The sequence below is a fragment of the Schistocerca americana genome, chromosome 1 (assembly GCF_021461395.2).
Source record: "Schistocerca americana isolate TAMUIC-IGC-003095 chromosome 1, iqSchAmer2.1, whole genome shotgun sequence".
NCBI lineage: Eukaryota > Metazoa > Arthropoda > Insecta > Orthoptera > Acrididae > Schistocerca > Schistocerca americana.
The window spans coordinates 515,276,033-515,295,940 of record NC_060119.1 but is presented as its reverse complement, the minus strand read 5'-3'; the positions used below and the strand labels follow the sequence as shown (position 1 = coordinate 515,295,940).

The 19,908-nt window shown below is 40.7% G+C and overlaps 1 protein-coding gene across 1 annotated transcript in view; it reads right to left on the bottom strand.

Moving 5' to 3' along the window:
- Positions 1-19,908, bottom strand: part of LOC124605129 (neurofibromin) — a 459,490-nt gene that overhangs the window by 37,050 nt on the left and 402,532 nt on the right. The window contains exon 50 of the mRNA XM_047136614.1: positions 10,159-10,361. Within this exon, the coding sequence (XP_046992570.1) occupies positions 10,159-10,361 (203 nt within the window). The remainder of the gene's footprint in view (positions 1-10,158; positions 10,362-19,908) is intronic.

Below are 19,908 nucleotides of genomic sequence, written 5' to 3'. Positions count from 1 at the left end.
TCTCTCATGATTCTTAAACCAAGTGTTAGCTATGATTATGTTGTGCTCTGTGCAAAATTCTACCAGGCGGCTTCCTCTTTCATTTCTTAGCTCCAATCCATATTCACCGACTATGTTTCCTTCTCTCCCTTTTCCTACACTCGAATTCCAGTCACCCATGACTATTAAATTTTCATCTCCCTTCCTTCTCAAGGAAGGTTATAAAAATTTCATTCACTATGTTCATTATTATCATATCATTACGATAAAGTGGAGTTTTGCCTACATTTGCACAATGTAACAATTTATAAATAAATGTGTAGCAAGTTTCTGATTAAAACACCAGCCACCACAGTGTGCAATGAAACTTCAGCTCAATGCAGGTTAGGTGTATAATTAACTTCTGAATATTAATTACTTATACTAACAGTCCAGTCGAAGTGGTTTTCATGTCATGATAGTTTATGTCGTTAAGTGCATACAAATACTGGTACTTGGTCATGAAATTGTTTTATGGGTGATGCTAAGGTCTCTCCAACAGTCAGCTGAAAGTATGATGGTTAACAGCTGTATTAGCATTTCCTCCATTATGCAACCAAAATGCAATTAATCATATTTATTTGAGTAGTAATTTGTGTGCGCAGTCATGTAATGAAGTGTACTGTGGTAAAAAGTTTTACTGATCAACTAGTGCACATGACTGTTAGCGTTCCCAAGTCTGATGCCACACGGTTTCTTGCTATTGCATTTATGGCTATGGCTACATATTGACTGTTTACGTGAGTGTCTTGTATAAGTATTTATGTAATACAAAAACTACTCGTGTCTAGGTCACTTTATGCAAGATGCTAAGAAAATTGAAACATTAATTTCCCTCTAGTATCACACTATCATCTTGTGAGAAAAACAAAAATTTAAAGAGCAATCATGAATTTTCTTAAAGACAGTGTTTAACTGCGCATGCAGCTAAGCATTTGGGAAACTTCTGTACCAACCCATGGGCTGTCAGGCAATAGTGCAATGTTTGCATATTGCTTAATCTTTACCTTACGTAAGACTTCTTATAAACCAGAAGATTATGTCACAAAACAATGTCAGAATAAATTAGTGTAAAAATCACATCAGAATGAATAACCTGAAAGAACAGCATTCACTGCCTGTTATCATGAAATGTTGTTATGACCTATTATCAGTTACTATGTATTTTGTATGTCCTTACACAACTGTTTAACAGATCTGTCTGGTATTTATGAGAGCGATTCAGAAACTAGCCTCTGATTTGCTGCAAATAAAAATTTTGCATGGAGTAAAATTACATGTATCTTGAAACTACAGTTTTTACTATTTTTCAATATTGTCACCATTTAAATTTAAGCATTTGCCTTAGCATATTAGCAGTTTACAAATTCCTTCTTCATAAAATTCTGCCTCCTGAGCACAATGCCAATCTTTTACAGCATTCTGAAGTTCATCATCATCACCAAAGTGCTGTGATGCAAGCCACTTCTCCATGTGAGTGAAGAGATGAAAATCACTTGGCATCAAGTCTGGGCTGTATGGGGGAAGATCCAAAATGTCTCATTGGAACTGGATCAAAATATCTAGACTTTATCTGACACTGTGAGAATGAACCTTGCAAAAACATAACACCAGATGTCAACATACTGTGATGTTAATTTGAATGGGTTGCTTAAAAAAGTTTCTTCAAAGCTTCGTGGTAGACATAAGAAGTGATTGTCATTCCACACTCCATAAATGCACCAGCAAAACTCCCACAGCACCCCAAAAAACTGTAGCCGTAACCTTCCTCAATGAAAATGGTGGGCTTTCTGTTGCTTGCACGGAGAACTGGTATGGCCCCAGAGATCGACTGCTGTTTCATTTCAGCCTTTATGTATGCCAACCAAATTGTGTCACCAGTCACAATTCTCTCCAAAAAACCTCCTCCTTCCGCATCATAAAGTGAAAGGAACTCTGAGGCAGAGCCTATTCGTTTGGTTTTTTGGACCTCTGTGAGAAATTTTGTTACCCATCTAGCACAGAACTTTTGGCAGCCTAAATTATCAACGACAATCTAGTACAAAACAGTATGAGAAAATTTGTGGAATTGTCCAGAAGTTCAGAGATGGTGAATCTTCAGTTTTCATGAAGTGCCACATCAATTTTCTTCACAAGACAGTTACTCACAACAAAATGCCTACCACTCCTCTCTTCGTCATGAATGTTTGTTCAACTACTTTTAAAAAATCAGACCTTTGCTGCACACCACCTTCACTCATAAAGTTTGGGCCATATACAGTGCACAACTGATGATGAATGTCTGCTGCTGAAATATACTTCACCGAAAGAAATCTTGTTACAGCTTGCACTTCACATTTACAGGATTTTTTTATTAGAGCACCCATGTTTTGAGGTTGTTGTTGTTGTTGTTGTGGTCTTAAGTCCTGAGACTAGTTTGATGCAGCTCTCCATGCTACTCTATCCTGTGCAAGCTTCTTCATCTCCCAGTACCTACTGCAACCTACATTCTTATGAATCTGCTTAGTGTATTCATCTCTTGGGCTCCCTCTACGATTTTTACCCTCCGCACTGCCCTCCAATACTAAATTGGTGATCCCTTGATGCCTCAGAACATGTCCTACCAACTGATCCCTTCTTCTAGTCAAGTTGTGCCACAAACTCCTTTCCTCCCCAATTCTGTTCAATACCTCCTCATTAGTTATGTGATCTACCCATCTAATCTTCAGCATTCTTCTGTAGCACCACATTTCGAAAGCATCTATTCTCTTCTTGTCCAAACTATTTATCGTCCATGTTTCACTTCCATACGTGGCTACACTCCGTACAAATACTTTCAGAAATGACTTCCTGACACTTGAATCTATACTCGATGTTAACAAATTTCTTTTCTTCAGAAATGCTTTCCTTGCCATTGGCAGTCTACGTTTTATATCCTCTCTACTTTGACCATCATCAGTTATTTTGCTCCCCAAATAGCAAAACTCCTTTACTACTTTAAGTGTCTCATTTCCTAATATAATTCCCTCACCATCACCCGATTTAATTTGACTACATTCCATTATCCTTGTTTTGCTTTTGTTGATGTTCATCTTATATCCTCCTTTCAAGACACTGTCCATTCCGTTCAGCTGCTCTTCCAGGTCCTTTGCTGCCTCTGACAGAATTACAATATCATCGGCAAACCTCAAAGTTCTTATTTCTTCCCCATAGATTTTAATAGCTACTCCGAATTTTTCTTTTGTTTCCTTTACTGCTTGCTCAATATACAGATTGAATAACATCGGGGAGAGGCTACAACCCTGTCTCACTCCCTTCCCAACCACTGCTTCCCTTTCATCCCCATTCTTATAACTGGTCTCTGTACAAATTGTATATAGCGTTCTGCTCCTTGTATATGATACCTGCCACCTTCAGAATTAGAAAGAGAGTATTCCAGTCAACATTGTCAAAAGCTTTCTCTAAGTCTACAAATGCTAGAAACATAGGTTTGTCTTTCCTTAATCTATTTTCTAAGATAAGTCATAGGATCAGTATTGCGTCATGTGCTCCAATTTTACTATGGAATCCAAACTGATCTTCCCCAAGGTCGGCTTCTACCAGTTTTTCTATTTGTCTGTAAAGAATTCGCATTAGTATTTTACAGCCGTGACTTATTAAACTGATAGTTTGGTAATATTCACATCTGTCAGCACCTGCTTTCTTTGGCATAGGAATTATTATATTCTTCTTGAAGTCTGAGGGTATTTCACCTGTTTCATACATATTGCTCACCACATGGTAGAGTTTTGTCAGGACTGGCTCTCCCAAGGCTGTCAGTAGTTCTCCGTTTTCATCTGAGATCTTGATATTCATACAAGTGGTTCTCTTTTCTCCACAGGTCTCGTTAATTTCCCTGTAGGCAGTATCTAATTTACCCCTAGTGAGATAAGCTTCTACATCCTCACATTTGTCCTCTAGCCATCCCTGCTTAGCCAATTTGCACTTCCTGTCGATCTCATTTTTGAGAAGTTTGTATTCCTTTTTGTCTGCTTCATTTACTGTGTTTTGAGGTTATAACAAGCGAATGCACCAGAATACTAACAAAGAGATAGAGGGGCTGGCCAGTACTTACCTCAGCTCAGTACAGCCGATAGATACACAAAAAACAGAACCGAAAATTTATGTTCCTAGCATTCGGAACAAATGTTCCTTCATCAGGGAGGAGAGCGGGGGAAGAAAGGGAAGAAGGGAAAGTGGATTCAGTTACTCACAACCCAGGTTATGAAGCAACAGGGAAAGGGAAACATGGAGGGTAGCAAGGATGGAGGCATGGTTGTCAGAGGGAAGCCAAAGATATTCTACTGTAAGTACTGTGCCAGCTCCAAACCAAAGAGGATGCATACAGAAGTAAAGAGGTATATAGTATAAAGATAAAGATTAACACAACTATGTAGGATGAAAAGAAGCGTGAATGGCTAAAGAGGAAAGGGAAAGAGGAGAAGACTGAAGAGTAAATGGGAGTGAGGTTGTTTAACGTAGGTTCAGTCCAGGGGGATGGCGGGATGAAAGGATGTGTGGAGTGCAAGTTCCCATCTCCGCAGTTCAGAGGGACTGGTGTTGGGTGGGAGAAGCCAAATGGCACATACGGTGTAGCAGGTTCCTAGGTCCCTAGAATTATGCTGGAGGGCATGCTCCGCTACTGGGTATTGGACATCTCCTAGGCGGACAGTTCGTCTGTGTCCGTTCATGCGCTCAGCCAGTTTAGTTGTTGTCATACCGATGTAAAAGTCTGTGCAGTGCAGGCATGTCAGCTGATAAATGACATGTGTAGTTTCACACGTGGCCCTGCCTTGAATTGCGTGTGTTTTACCAGTAGCGGGGCTGGAGTAGGTGGTTGTGGGGGGATGCATGGGGCAGGTTTTGCAGCGGGGTCGGTTACAGGGGTAGGAACCGCTGGGTAGAGAAGGTAGTCTGGGAATATTGTAGGGTTTAACAAGAATGTTACAGAGGTTGGGGGGGGGGGGGGGGGGGTGACGAAAGGCAACTCTGGGTGGTGTGGGGAGAATTTTGTCAAGGGATGATCTCATTTAAGGGGTTGACTTGAGAAAGTCATATCCATGGTGGAGTAATTTGTTGATGTATTCGAGGCCAGGATAATATTGGGTGACAAGGGGGATGCTTCTGTGTGGTCTGGGGGTAGGAACATTGTTGTTGGACGGGGAGGAATGTATTGCTCGGGAGATCTGTTTGTGGACAAGGTCTGCAGGATAGTTACGGGAGAGGAAAGCACTGGTCAGGTTATTGGTGTAATTGTTGAGGGATTCGTCACTGGAGCAGATACGTTTGCCACGAATACCTAGGCTGCAGGGAAGGGAGTGTTTGATGTGGAATGGATGGCAGCTATCAAAGTGAAGGTACTGTTGTTTATTTGTGGGTTTGATATGGACAGAGGTGTGGATGTGAGCTTCAACAAGATGAAGGTCAACATCCAGGAAGGTGGCTTGGGTTTTGGAGAAGGACCAGGTGAAATTCAGATTCGAAAAGGAGTTGAGGTTATGGAGGAAATTAAGGAGTGTTTCTTCACCATGAGTCCAGACCACAAAGATGTCATCTATAAACCTATACCTGCCAGGGGAAGCAGCTGTTGGGTCTTCAGGAAAGCCTCCTCCATGCGGCCCATGAAGAGGTTGGCATAGGATGGAGCCATCGTGGTTACCGTGGCCGTTCCCCTGATTTGTTTGTAGGTCTGCCCTTCAAAAGTGAAGTAATTATGGGTGAGGATGAAGTTGGTAAGTGTGATAAGGAACGAGGTTTTTGGAAGATCTTCGGGTGGGTGTTGGGAGAGGTAGTGCTCAAGGGCAGAGAGACCATGGGTATGTGGGATGTTTGTGTAAAGGGATGTAGCATCTATGGTGACAAGAAAGGTTTCAGGTGGGAGAGGAGTGGGAATGGATTTGAGGCGTTCTAGGAAGTGGTTTGTGTCTTTGATGTAGGATGGGAGTCTGCGGGTGATAGGTTGGAGGTGTTGGTCTACCAGAGCTGAGATACGTTCTGTTGGGGCTTTGAAGCCTGCCACAATGGGACGGCCAGGATGGTTCTCTTTGTGGATTTTGGGTAATAGGTAGAAGGTAGGGGTACGTGGCTCAGGCGGAGTGAGTAAGTCTATGGAAGCCGTTGTGAGGCCTTGTGAGGGACCTTGGATTTTTAGGATTTTCTGCAGCTCGGTCTGGATGGAGGGAATGGGATCCTGGGTAACAGCTTTGTAGGTTGAACCTTCAATCCTTGGCCCTTACCCAACTTGTCCTGCATCTCTACACTACTTCATGTAACCACCACTCCGAACAACTCCTATCTCTCTTCAAAGTCCTCCACCTCTCAAACCCTTGCTTGGAGAACACACTCAGGAACATCATCCTAGAAGCCAGCTGCAAACTCGAGTTCCATGCCACACACTACCTGAAAAAACTATCCACAGTGCTAGTGTAACACCTAAGAAGTAGGGTCCCTCTCCCTATCCCTCACAAACACCAACCACAACAGAACCTTCAACAAACCCCCCTCATAGCCAACAAACCTAGCCTAGCCACCCTACTCAATCTCCCCATCCCAGCACATACCCCACACAGATCAAATCTCAACTATAACCACAGTCAAATGCCACGTATCACCAGTCCCAATTCAGTTCTAAACCTCTCATCCAGATCCCTCTCTCCTCCAGAGACATCTGCTCTATCAAAAGGCTTAACCTTTAGCCCCATGCCTAAATTCAACCACACTGCCCTGGTTAAAGATCTCCTCTCATTCACCGGGAACCTCAACTGGAAATATCACTTCACTACCCAAACACAGCCCCCAAATTCTAGACCCAGTGGTGAACCCTGTCTAGAACAGTCCCCACCGCCTTCTCAAAGGGATCCTCCTCCCCTCCCCCAAAACCATCCCTTGCAGACATTTCAGGAATTCCTCACATCCAGTGTTGCCTCCCAGACCTTCTTCTACATCTACATCTACATTTATACTCCGCAAGCCACCCAACGGTGTGTGGCGGAGGGCACTTTACGTGCCACTGTCATTACCTCCCTTTCCTGTTCCAGTCGCGTATGGTTCGCGGGAATAACGACTGTCTGAAAGCCTCCGTGCACGCTATACTCTCTCTAATTTTACATTCGTGATCTCCTCGGGAGGTATAAGTAGGGGGCAGCAATATATTCGATACCTCATCCAGAAACGCACCCTCTCGAAACCTGGCGAGCATGCTACACCGCGATACAGAGCGCCTCTCTTGCAGAGTCTGCCACTTGAGTTTGTTAAACATCTCCGTAACACTATCACGGTTACCAAATAACCCTGTGACGAAACGCGCCGCTCTTCTTTGGATCTTCTCTATCTCCTCCATCAACCCGATCTGGTACGGATCCCACACTGATGAGCAATACTCAAGTATAGGTCGAACGAGTGTTTTGTAAGCCACCTCCTTTGTTGATGTTGTTCTTGAAGAACATCTCAACAACACCCAACATCACCCCAGCTGAATCCCGTGCCATTAAGGAGCTGAAAACAGACCGCTCTATTGCCATCCTCCCGACAGATAAAGGCTCCACAACTGTGGTACTTGATCGTGTGGAGTATGCGGCAGAAGGACTGTGTCAACTCTCCGACACCTCAACCTACAAAGCTGTTACCCTGGATCCCATTCCCTCCATCCAGACCGAGCTGCAGAAAATCCTAAAAATCCAAGGTCCCTCACAAGGCCTCACAACGGCTTCCATAGACTTACTCACTCCACCTGAGCCACGTACCCCTACCTTCTACCTATTACCCAAAATCCACAAAGAGAACCATCCTGGCCGTCCCATTGTGGCAGGCTTCAAAGCCCCAACAGAACGTATCTCAGCTCTGGTAGACCAACACCTCCAACCTATCACCCGCAGACTCCCATCCTACATCAAAGACACAAACCACTTCCTAGAACGCCTCAAATCCATTCCCACTCCTCTCCCACCTGAAACCTTTCTTGTCACCATAGATGCTACATCCCTTTACACAAACATCCCACATACCCATGGTCTCTCTGCCCTTGAGCACTACCTCTCCCAAAACCCACCCGAAGATCTTCCAAAAACCTCGTTCCTTATCACGCTTACCAACTTCATCCTCACCCATAATTACTTCACTTTTGAAGGGCAGACCTACAAACAAATCAGGGGAACAGCCATGGGAACAAGGATGGCTCCGTCCTATGCCAACCTCTTCATGGGCCGCATGGAGGCTTTCCTGAAGACCCAACAGCTGCTTCCCCTGGCAGGTATAGGTTTATAGATGACATCTCTGTGGTCTGGACTCATGGTTAAGAAACACTCCTTAATTTCCTCCATAACCTCAGCTCCTTTTCGAATCTGAATTTCACCTGGTCCTTCTCCAAAACCCAAGCCACCTTCCTGGATGTTGACCTTCATCTTGTTGAAGCTCATGTCCACACCTCTGTCCATATCAAACCCACAAATAAACAACAGTACCTTCACTTTGATAGCTGCCATCCATTCCACATCAAACACTCCCTTCCCTACAGCCTAGGTATTCGTGGCAAACGTATCTGCTCCAGTGACGAATCCCTCAACAATTACACCAATAACCTGACCAGTGCTTTCCTCTCCCGTAACTATCCTGCAGACCTTGTCCACAAACAGATCTCCCGAGCAATACATTCCTCCCCGTCCAACAACAATGTTCCTACCCCCAGACCACACTGAAGCATCCCCCTTGTCACCCAATATTATCCTGGCCTCGAATACATCAACAAATTACTCCACCAGGGATATGACTTTCTCAAGTCAACCCCTTAAATGAGATCATCCCTTGACAAAATTCTCCCCACACCACCCAGAGTTGCCTTTCGTCGCCCCCCCCAACCTCCGTAACATTCTTGTTAAACCCTACAATATTCCCAGACTACCTTCTCTACCCAGCGGTTCCTATCCCTGTAACTGACCCCGCTGCAAAACCTGCCCCATGCATCCCCCCACAACCACCTACTCCAGCCCCGCTACTGGTAAAACACACGCAATTCAAGGCAGGGCCACGTGTGAAACTACACATGTCATTTATCAGCTGACATGCCTGCACTGCACAGCCTTTTACATCAGTATGACAACAACTAAACTGGCTGAGCGCATGAACGGACACAGACGAACTGTCCGCCTAGGAGATGTCCAATACCCAGTAGCGGAGCATGCCCTCCAGCATAATTCTATGGACCTAGGAACCTGCTACACTGTATGTGCCATTCGACTTCTCCCACCCAACACCAGTCCCTCTGAACTGCGGAGATGGGAACTTGCACTCCACACATCCTTTCATCCCGCCATCCCCCTGGACTGAACCTACGTTAAACAACCTCACTCCCATTTACTCTTCAGTCTTCTCCTCTTTCCCTTTCCTCTTTAGCCATTCATGCTTCTTTTCATCCTACATAGTTGTGTTAATCTTTATCTTTATACTATATACCTCTTTACTTCTGTATGCATCCTCTTTGGTTTGGAGCTGGCACAGTACTTACAGTAGAATATCTTTGGCTTCCCTCTGACAACCATGCCTCCATCCTTGCTACCCTCCATGTTTTCCTTTCCCTGTTGCTTCATAACCTGGGTTGTGAGTAACTGAATCCACTTTCCCTTCTTCCCTTTCTTTCCCCTCTCTCCTCCCTGATGAAGAAACATTTGTTCCGAAAGCTAGGAACATAAATTTTTGGTTCTGTTTTTTGTGTATCTATCGGCTGTACTGAGCTGAGGTAAGTACTGGCCAGCCCCTCTATCTCTTTGTTAGTATTTGTTTCACATCTTTATATGAGATTTTCCATTAATCATTTTGAATGCATGAGAATGGTGTTCATAATTTCATAGCTGGTTGTTTTCTGAATCATAGAACAGACCGATGTGACAAGGTGGCATTCTGCACACAAATACTATTGCCATGCTAGAATGGTGCCTACTTTCTGAACTGCTGTTGTACATGAAAAAAGACACCCCACACTGGACTGATTTTGTGTGTGTGTGTGTGTGTGTGTGTGTGTGTGTGTGTGTGTTTGGCAGGGGGTGACAGCATGTGTGCGCACACGGTGTGGGGGGGGGGTCTATTATTTACCTTAGAAAAACACAAGTATAATTATCTCCAGGTACTTACATAACTGGGAAGACTCTTGGAAATACAACAGAAGCTTCTGCCAAGTACTGGTACAATATACGGGTCTCATTTTCATCTGTGGTATATTTGACCAAAGTGGCTAATACTGTTAGGACCAGAGCCTGTGTGGAGAAATCAGTAAGTACCTCTGGGTCCAACAGAATATTGTTCTCATTGGAAACAGATACCCGTGCACTGCGATTCTGGAGAGAACATAAAAAATGGAACTATATTTATTATAAAATGGTACAACATGTACATATTAATGCAAGTACAGCACTAAAATCATGCTAGTATTACTGATAACATAGCTTACAAAACAAGAAGTTCTGTATTGTGCATCATCTTATGATAGGAACATAAAGTGCATTGTACGACATGCGTCACATGCAACTTTCAACTAAAGATGGTAACATTCGTACAAATGAACGACATACAGAAAATAATACACACACAATTCAGTACAAATTCTATGCAAACTACAGACATTATATGCCACTTCTGAAGTCAGAACAGATCAAATCCAAGGAGGCCTTGGAATTCTGTAAGTTTTTCAGCCATTCCTGATACAGTTCAGTTTACCACTCAAGAAAAATACACAACTAGTATGTTTCATCTATTATTTTTGCAGTGGAAGAGAGGCACTAAATATCTGTAAGAAACAAAATTTGATTACTGGACGAACAATGTGCATAGCATTGAAAAATATCGTGCTAGTTCAGAATGCATTGCATTTAGCAACATTCATATTAACTTAAACCGAGCGAGGTGGCGCAGTGGTTAGACACTGGACTTGCATTCGGGAGGACGATGGTTCAATCCCGTGTCCAGCCATCCTGATTTAGGTTTTCCGTGATTTCCCTAAATCGTTCCAGGCAAATGCCGGGATGGTTCATTTCAAAGGGCACGGCCGACTTCCTTCCCCGTCCTTCCCTAATCCGATGAGACCGATGACCTCTCTGTCTGGTCTCCTTCCCCAAACCAACCAACCAACCAACCATATTAACTTAAATTAAATGTTTAAAATTTTATGAAGTATTGCTGCACTGAACAGTGTTGGACCAAACCTCAGATAAGAACAGCCACTTTTTATGGGATCACTCTTCTAAGTGAGCCACTCAAATACAATATAGACTAACCTACACCCACTGACAACTCTGTTTCTTTTCTGATTGCCAACTAAGGATAGGGTCCCTAGCAAAGGAAATATTATAGAGAATGATGACCACAAGTCCACTGTTCTCACTTAAGTGAAATATTCTCCCTTGGTGGAAACCTGTGTGCTAGACTGTGACTTGAATCTGGACACCTGCCTTACACTTGAACCATACAAGTACACTTCACGTACTAATTCAAAGTCTCAAGTACATTTCATAAAACAATTCAGAGTTACAACTCACTAATCTCACTTCCTCATCCATTGCTATTAATTCATTCCTGCAACTAAGAGGAACCAAAAGGCAAGACAAACAAGAGGGATATACAGGAAAATTAATTACACAACCAGCACACTTGCATACTTTGGCCATCATTCCAACTCATTTTAATGATTTGCACTGGGAGATTCAAATAGGGGACTATTTTACCTTCAGAGTATTTTATCTAAGAGGATGCCTTTACCATACAGTAGAGCTGCATGCTCTCAGGAAAAATTGTGCTTTCAGCCATTCACAGTAACAGCATAGCAAGGCCTTGTTGGCCAGACTGTTGCCCCTGCAACTACTGAAAAGGCTGCTGTCCCTCTTCAAGAAGCACACATTTGTCTGGGCTCTCAACAGATAGCCCATTGCCATGGCTGAACCTGTGGTATGGTCATGTGTTTCATTAAGGCACGCAAGGCACCATACCGTGGCAAGGAGTATGGTTCACAGAGGAGGTACATCTGCTACAACTAAAAATTAATATTTGATGACTGCTACACTTATTGCCACATTATAAAATGAAGAAACACTAATGGAGAGAATATTATTCTCAGAGGGTCAAATTTTGACATTTGTTTGTTTCTTTCTTTACATCATGATCTTCAAATGTAATGTATCCTTCTGAGTAAACAAGTTACAGCGGTGCATGTTAATACACTCTACCAGTGAAATAGAGATGAATATTTGCAAATACCTAGCATCTTCTAAAAATAATATTGAAAAAAAAGGTATTTTTCGAGTATTTAACTGCTAGTAACTGAAACTTGTGAAAAGATCAGTGTGTAAAAAAGTAGAGTGGTAATGATATGTGTAGTTTGTCCACAATAAGAACACTCTTTGCACTGGTGCTGCTGGTAGAATAGAAAATCAGCATAAGTAGGATGACATGTGCTGGCAATCACTTGTTTCTGGTTGCTGCTGCAGTTAGCTAACAAACATGATGTGTGTGGCAGGCCAGCAATAGCCACTATGGCTTCTTTTCTGTGTACCAGATTAGTTTGCAATTTTTAAAACAAGTGAAGAGTGTGTCCTTGCTCCTCCACAGGACTTGTCTACATCAACATTAACCTCTAAAATGGAGAAAAGAAGTCCATTAGTTCTGCTGTCATAGATGTGCAAAATACAGGTAATGATACCAGAACCGTATGAGATAGTTGGTGCTGCTTCCCACTGTACAATTCCTCTTCCTATTGCTGTGCGAGGTGCGGTGGCCACTGTGTGGAGTGCCTTTTTCTTGTAGACACAGCAACAGTAGAGTTAGTTAAAGAAGATCACTGACAATTCCAATGGGGATGGTGGGGCTGCATCATACTTCTACCTCAGCCAGTCACATAACTTGATTTTGTATACATCTCTATGGCAACCCTTCAGTGGTGTTGCTTCTATGAAGGTGACTATTGTTCTCATCTGCAGCCATCTGCACTTCACACTTAAAAGCTGGCAACATTGCTGCCACTCCTCAGGTATATTCTTTTGCCAACTCTATTATAGAATGGGCATTTCATATGTCTAATAATCTCTGGTATCAAGAATTGAACTCACTATCTGGACTTCAAACTCAACATAGCCATTGCCTTCCAGCAGCAAACAACAACACATGAGTGAGAATATGGAAGTTGAATATTCAAAGCAGAGCTGAAGCCACTCAGCGTGTTTGATGTAATCGACATTATCAACAGGTATTTATAACCAATCAGTGATTACTCCTTGTAATCAATATAATCATGGGAAAGAAAGCAGAATAAGGTAATTTTACTCTTACACACTGTATTGTTGCATTCAATACAGTAACAAGTAAAGTGGTGCAAAGACAATGAGGTTGAGGCTATAATAAACGGCTAAAGATTGTTACAGATGAGGTGTACAGAAATGTTCTGAAAAAAAAAAAAAAAAAATAATGGTTATGTGTTTTACAGTCATAAAATAAGAATTGCAAATGAATGAAAGGAGAGACAGCATTAAGAAGACAGATAAAGACTAGAGGAATACAATAAAGACATCTGAATTGGTTGTTGGTACATATGAATTATTAACTTGAGAAAAACTGAATTTAGTGAGGGTACTGGTAACAACGGAGTCACAAAAATGGAGAAAAGTTACGAATGAATGATTAAACTGTAGTGGTTTTATTGAAACAATGAACCACAGAATAAAAAATAGCAAGCCAAATAAAAATGGATATCTTGTAAATTTCATACTTCATAGTCTCGATGCATCTTTTTATCAAAAATATTAATTTTAGGACGTCAATAGAACATATCTTAGGCACTGACATTGTTATACGCAGATATGAAAGAAATTTGTTGCCATCTGTCAGTAAATGTGAATGGCTCCACTTACAAAAAACTATTGTAAAATATTTATATTTAGAGCTACATAAAACTTTTATTTATTTATCAAATTGCTTTCTTGTCACAGATTTCTGATTGCATAGCAGCGGCAGCAAGTCTTGCGACTCAGTGAAGAGAAACTACAAGAAACCTCTAGTATCAGTACATTTTTTTTATACGATCTACCTGATGTGTTGCCTGTAGTTGAAGAAAAGCTTCTACTTGCACAGTACACAAGTCTTAGTGGTGTACTCACTGACTCACTGGATGATAGAAGATCACATAATTTTATTTATTTTGGAACCCATAAGATCCTGTAATGCAGGAACCACCACTTTTTCATGAAGGAAGAACAGTGATCAGTTGCGAACAATCTGAATCACTGTTATTCCTTCCTGAAATTGCATAATGTAACCTTTATGAAAGTGATGATTAGAAGTTGAGGTAATGGTAATATGCTTGCTGCAGTTATTGAAAGCTAGTTCACTAAATGTAAGTGGCCATTCCTATGACTCCAGGTAAACATCACTCACAGACTGTGAATTGTGACAAAACTAATTTTGTGTGCCACTTAACGTGTGAAGTTCCTTTTGCAAACCAATGTAAATGGCAAAACCAACTGCCACTACTCTGGTGTCATAGTGCAACGTCTTTGTCAGTAGCACTCCTCACATAACCACAAACGGCTTGCTATGGTTGCGGGGTTTCTAAAGTTTAAATTGACAAAGTTTTCTACTTTCAGTCTTGTTTCTAAGTGCAATACCCATTAATTCTCGCATCTGGCAGAGAGATATATTTTTCTAACACATGAAACCTAAAAAAAAAAGTGCATAAATATAAAATGAAGTGGTGGGGTTAATAGTTATATGAAATATTGAATTTAAAATTCTTGTTGGCCCCAGAATCCATTAGTCCATTTAGTAATACAGGTGGTATATTGAGTGATGTCTGTAATTGGACTGATAACCTATATCTACATCCATACGCTGCAAACCACTGCAAAATGCATGCCAGAGGGTACGTCCCATTGTGACAGTTATTAGCGTTTCTTCTCGTTCCATTCATGTATAGAGTGCAGGAAGAATGATTGTTTGAATGCCTCTATGTGTGCTGTAATTATTCTTACCTTGTCCTCACGATCCCTATGAGAGCGATCAGTAGAGGTTGTAGTATATTCCTAGAGTCGTCATTCAAAGCCGGTTCCTGAAGCTTTGTTAGCAGACTTTCTTGGGATACTTTACGTCTATCTTCAAGAGTCAGCTAGTTCAGTCTCTTCAGCATCACTGTTAACACTCTCCCTCAGGTCAAACAAACCTGTGGCCATTCATGCTGCCCTTCTCTGTGTACATTCAATATCCCCTGTTAGTCCTATTTGGTATGAGTCCCACACACTTGAGAAATATTCTAGAATGGTTTGCATGAGTGATCTGTAAGCAATCTCCTTTGTAGATTGATTGCACTTCTCCTGTAGTCTACCAATAAACCAATGTCTGTCACATGCTTTACCTACAACTGAGTCTATGTGATCATTCCATTTCATATTCCTGCAAAATGTGACACCCAGGTATTTGTATGAGTTGGTCAATTCCAACTGTGGCTCACTGATATTACAGTCATAGGATACTATGTTTTTTGTTTAGTGATGTTTTTTCGTTTTGTGAAGCGCACAAGTTTACATTTCTGAGCATTGAAAGCAAGTTGGCAATATTTGCACCAGCTTGAAATCTTATCAAGATCTGACTGAATATTTATGCAGCTTCTTTTAGACAATACTTCATCATCTGCAAAAAGTCTGAGGTTACTATTAATATAGTCTGCAAGGTCATTAATATACAGCACGAACAGTACAGGTCCCAACACACTTCCCTGGGGCACACACTAAGTTGGAAGTCGAGAAATACAACTACCTGACTGCCTTGATACAAGCCAAAGCTGGGTTTCATAGGATCGATGTTTTTGAAATGCATGCTAGTTGGCATGGAGGCTGTCATTCTGTTCAAGACACATCATTACGTTTCAGCCCAGAATGTGTTCTAAGATTGTACAACAAATGAAAGTCAAAGACATTGAACAGTAGTTTTGGGGATCATTTCTATTATCCTTCTCGTATAGGCGGGTGTGACGTGCACTTTCTTCCAATTGCTGGGCACAGTTTTTTGTTTGAGGGATCTATCACAGATTATATTTAGAGGAGGGGCTAACTCAACCACAAATTCAATACAGAATCTGACAGGGACTACATTTGACCTTGGAGCTTTAGTGCAGTTTTAACAGTTTCAGCTGTTTCTCAACACCACTTACACTAATACTGATTTCACTTATCTTTTCAGTGGTACGGTACGAGGATTAAATTGGGGTAATTCTCCTGTTTTTCCTCTGTGAAGGAACATCTGAAAACAGAGTTAAGCATTTCAGCTTTTGCTTTGCTAACCTCAGTTTCAGTTCCTGTCTCATTTTCTAAGGACAGGACACTAACTTTGGCACCACTAAAAGTCTTTACATATAACCAGAATTTCTTTGGGTTTTGTGGAATATCATTTGTCAGTATTTTGCTATGGTAGTCACTGAAGACTTCACACATTGCCCTCTTGACAGCCAAACACGTTTCACTGAGCATATCTCTATCCATAATCCTAAGCTTTGTTTTACATCTCTGCCTCTTTAGAAGTTTCTTTACAGTGACTGTATACCATGGAGGGTCCCTCTCATTACGAACTGTTCTACTGGGTACATAACTGTCCAGCGCATGGTCAACTACTATTTTAAACTTGAGCCACAGTTCCTCTATAGGCTCCTGTCCTGTGCTGATAGTTTGAAGTTGCACAATGAGATAAGGCATTGCTGTTTTTTTATCTAGTTTACTGAATGTATATCTTTCTGCTTATTACAGCTGTCCTCTGTACTTTGGTAACAATTGCTCACACAATTTCTTCATGATCACTGATACCAGTTTCGAAGTGCACATTGACCATTAGACCCAATATATTTCCATCATGAGTGGGGTTCTAGGTAGTTTTCAGAGAAGGCATTTAGTAGTGTTCCACAGGATGTCTTATCATGCCCACTACTAATAAAACCTCTTGAGAGATACACCATGGGATATTGTCCCTGACAGTCATCAAAAAAACACAAAAGTTAAGTTGCTTGTGGTAAATGTGAGAGAAATGCTACCGTTTCTGCTTGGAAAAATCCATTACTTAGCAACAGAGACATAGCTAACAGGAATGATTCTAATGCAAGTATGATGGTACTACTATAGTTCTTTACACACAAACACAACACAATCTACAATTGATATCACGTAGAAACAATCATACAATATTGACTGAACTGCTGGACAGTATTTGACAAGTTTCATGTCATAAATTTGTTAAGTCGATGGCCAGAGTATTTCTGGGATGTTGTACTGCTATATTCACATTGTTAGGTATGAACCAGATGTCAGAACATGGCCTACTCATCTTAATATACCCATCTTTTTTGCCTACTCATCTTAACATACCCATCTTTCTCATTTCCAGTAAATTGACAGCAATCATTAAAAACTTGGTTTCAGATAAAGCACAGAGTTTGAAAGACTTTTTGGCAGGCAACTCCTTCTACTATATAGATGAGTATCTTGACAGGGACTATTAGACCAGCTTAAGTAAAAATGTCTGTTGGATTTCAGTTTTGACAGCACTTGGTCACAAGTCAAAATTAGGTATCTTAGTGTATGATAAATTTATTGAAAGTGTATAACTATGTTTCATTCTTACATTGTATTAATTCTGTAAATATTAGCAGTTCCATTCACATATCTTGACACTCTCAAAATGATTAGGGAAGTGAGTATTATATTCAGATGTCCTATGTTTTTTATGTTGTACTTTCTAATATGTTCCCCACTCATGAAAGCCATTTCGTTTTCGGGTCGGTGGAATGAAAACTGAATCTAATGAAATCTTAACAAGAACTTAAGTGGCTGTCGAACTTAATGTTACCATATGACAACTGGACACAAAATAATAACCAAACAACACATTCCACAATCTCTGTTTCACCTGTTGGCAAATTCCAGTGATGCAAATTACTTGAACCAATTACTCTGGAATTCAGAGCAATTATTGTACTGTGGCTGTGTTACTTTGGTCACAGACATGATTATATGCTTATCTCAAGCACCAAACACTACAGTGCAAAGGGCTATCAGTCTTAACATATAAATGTAAAACTATTATACTGGTCAGGAAAAACAATATCCTACTACAGGCATTACAGATAAAGTTCCAAAAAAGAATCTTCCAAAAGCATGTTCAGGCAAAGTTAAAAACTAATCTATCTACATTCAACTAGAGTTGGAATCTGGTATTTCCACTGGTTTTTGTGTCAGTAACGGCAAAACATTTTCCCCGTACATGTATTTAGAATTCAAGAGCATTATACTCTGCTGATAACTTCCCCCTAATCCTTGCTACAACTTCCTAATAGCCATTTTTACATCCCCAGATTTTACATTTTCCTGTTGTAAGCCATGTTTCCACAATTAATTGTTTTCCTGCCATTAAAAAACTCATATAGATAACATTTTCCACATTTTGTGCTTTTGAGCCACTACTACAAGCCCTGACACTTATTTTCAAACTGATTTATACGCAAAAAAACATCACGTTCCCACTCACACACAACCTGTAGGACAATACACAGTACAAAACTGCATTTTTAAGATTTTACTTCATTTTTTTATATTTTTGTGCACAATTTCCATTTGTGACAAAATGGCTTATTCTTTTAATGTTGGCAAGAATGAAAATGCTCTTGTACCTAGGAAAAAGGCAATAATGCAGTTGAAAATAAATTATTGGTTCATCTGCTTATTGTTGTCATTGTATCACTTACGGATGTTAACTTGTACCATAAATGCATCTTAAAAGAAAAAAATAAATATTTTACTTCACTACTGTACCAAATATAATGTCCATTTGTGAAATATTGATATTTGTGTGTTGACTTTTTGTATTTGTTTTTGAAAGTAGAGGAAAATAGAGTGCCTGCTACAATTGTTTCAGCAAATGCAGAAAGGTTTCTAAATACGTGTTTTCGGATAACAGATGTCCCCACACTTATGAAGACATACTGAACATATATAACTCTTTGCTTATTTTAGTTGCCCTTTGTAGTTTGGTAATCATTGGTGCCACAACCGCGCCAAGATCACTGATATCAGTTTCGACATGGACATCTTCAAAGAGGTCAGGTCTGTTTGTTTTACCATTGGATACAATATATTTCCATCATGTGAGGGGTTCTGAGCTATCTGCATGCTGACTTTCATATACCATAATACCTCTAAAACAGTTATACAATTTTCTACAACTTCAAAGAATGAGATTTCTTAAAGAAAATTTTAAATTAATTGTTAATTTTGTAAAAACAGTTCCAACCTCCTACAGTTTTTCATTACTGTAGTTCATTTCATAACACACTTTACTTAAATTGTTTTTATGTTATTTTATGGATTTTTCAGGTCTCTTTACTGACAATTTTTGCAGTAATTAGGTCATAAAAATCTGGGTTCTGTGGTCACATGTCCTTTTTCATGTTCGTAAAGAAAATAAATTCTCACCAGGGGCTGCTGCTCCAACTGATTCCCCCCCCCCCCCCCCCCCCCCCCGCCCGCCTCCCCCCTCCCTCCCACTCATGTTTGTTGATGAGTGAATGCTTTTGATACTTGGTGGGTGGTCCCCTTCGCTCCTAAATTATTTACAACTGAAAGATGGGATATTATTTGGCCACACAAGTATAAATAGCAAGCTGTTGCTATCAGCACCTAACAGTCTACTTGTAAACCAGACAGGCGGTATACCAAATTTCGGTGCTTCCTGTACCTTTCTCAGATGACTAGTTCCATTGCTCAGTATTATGCAGAAGAACAAAACTGTTAATCTGGTTGGACATTCAAAAATATATTTTCTCCTTTGATAAAATTTTGTACACTTTTTTGAATTTTTATTTAGTCA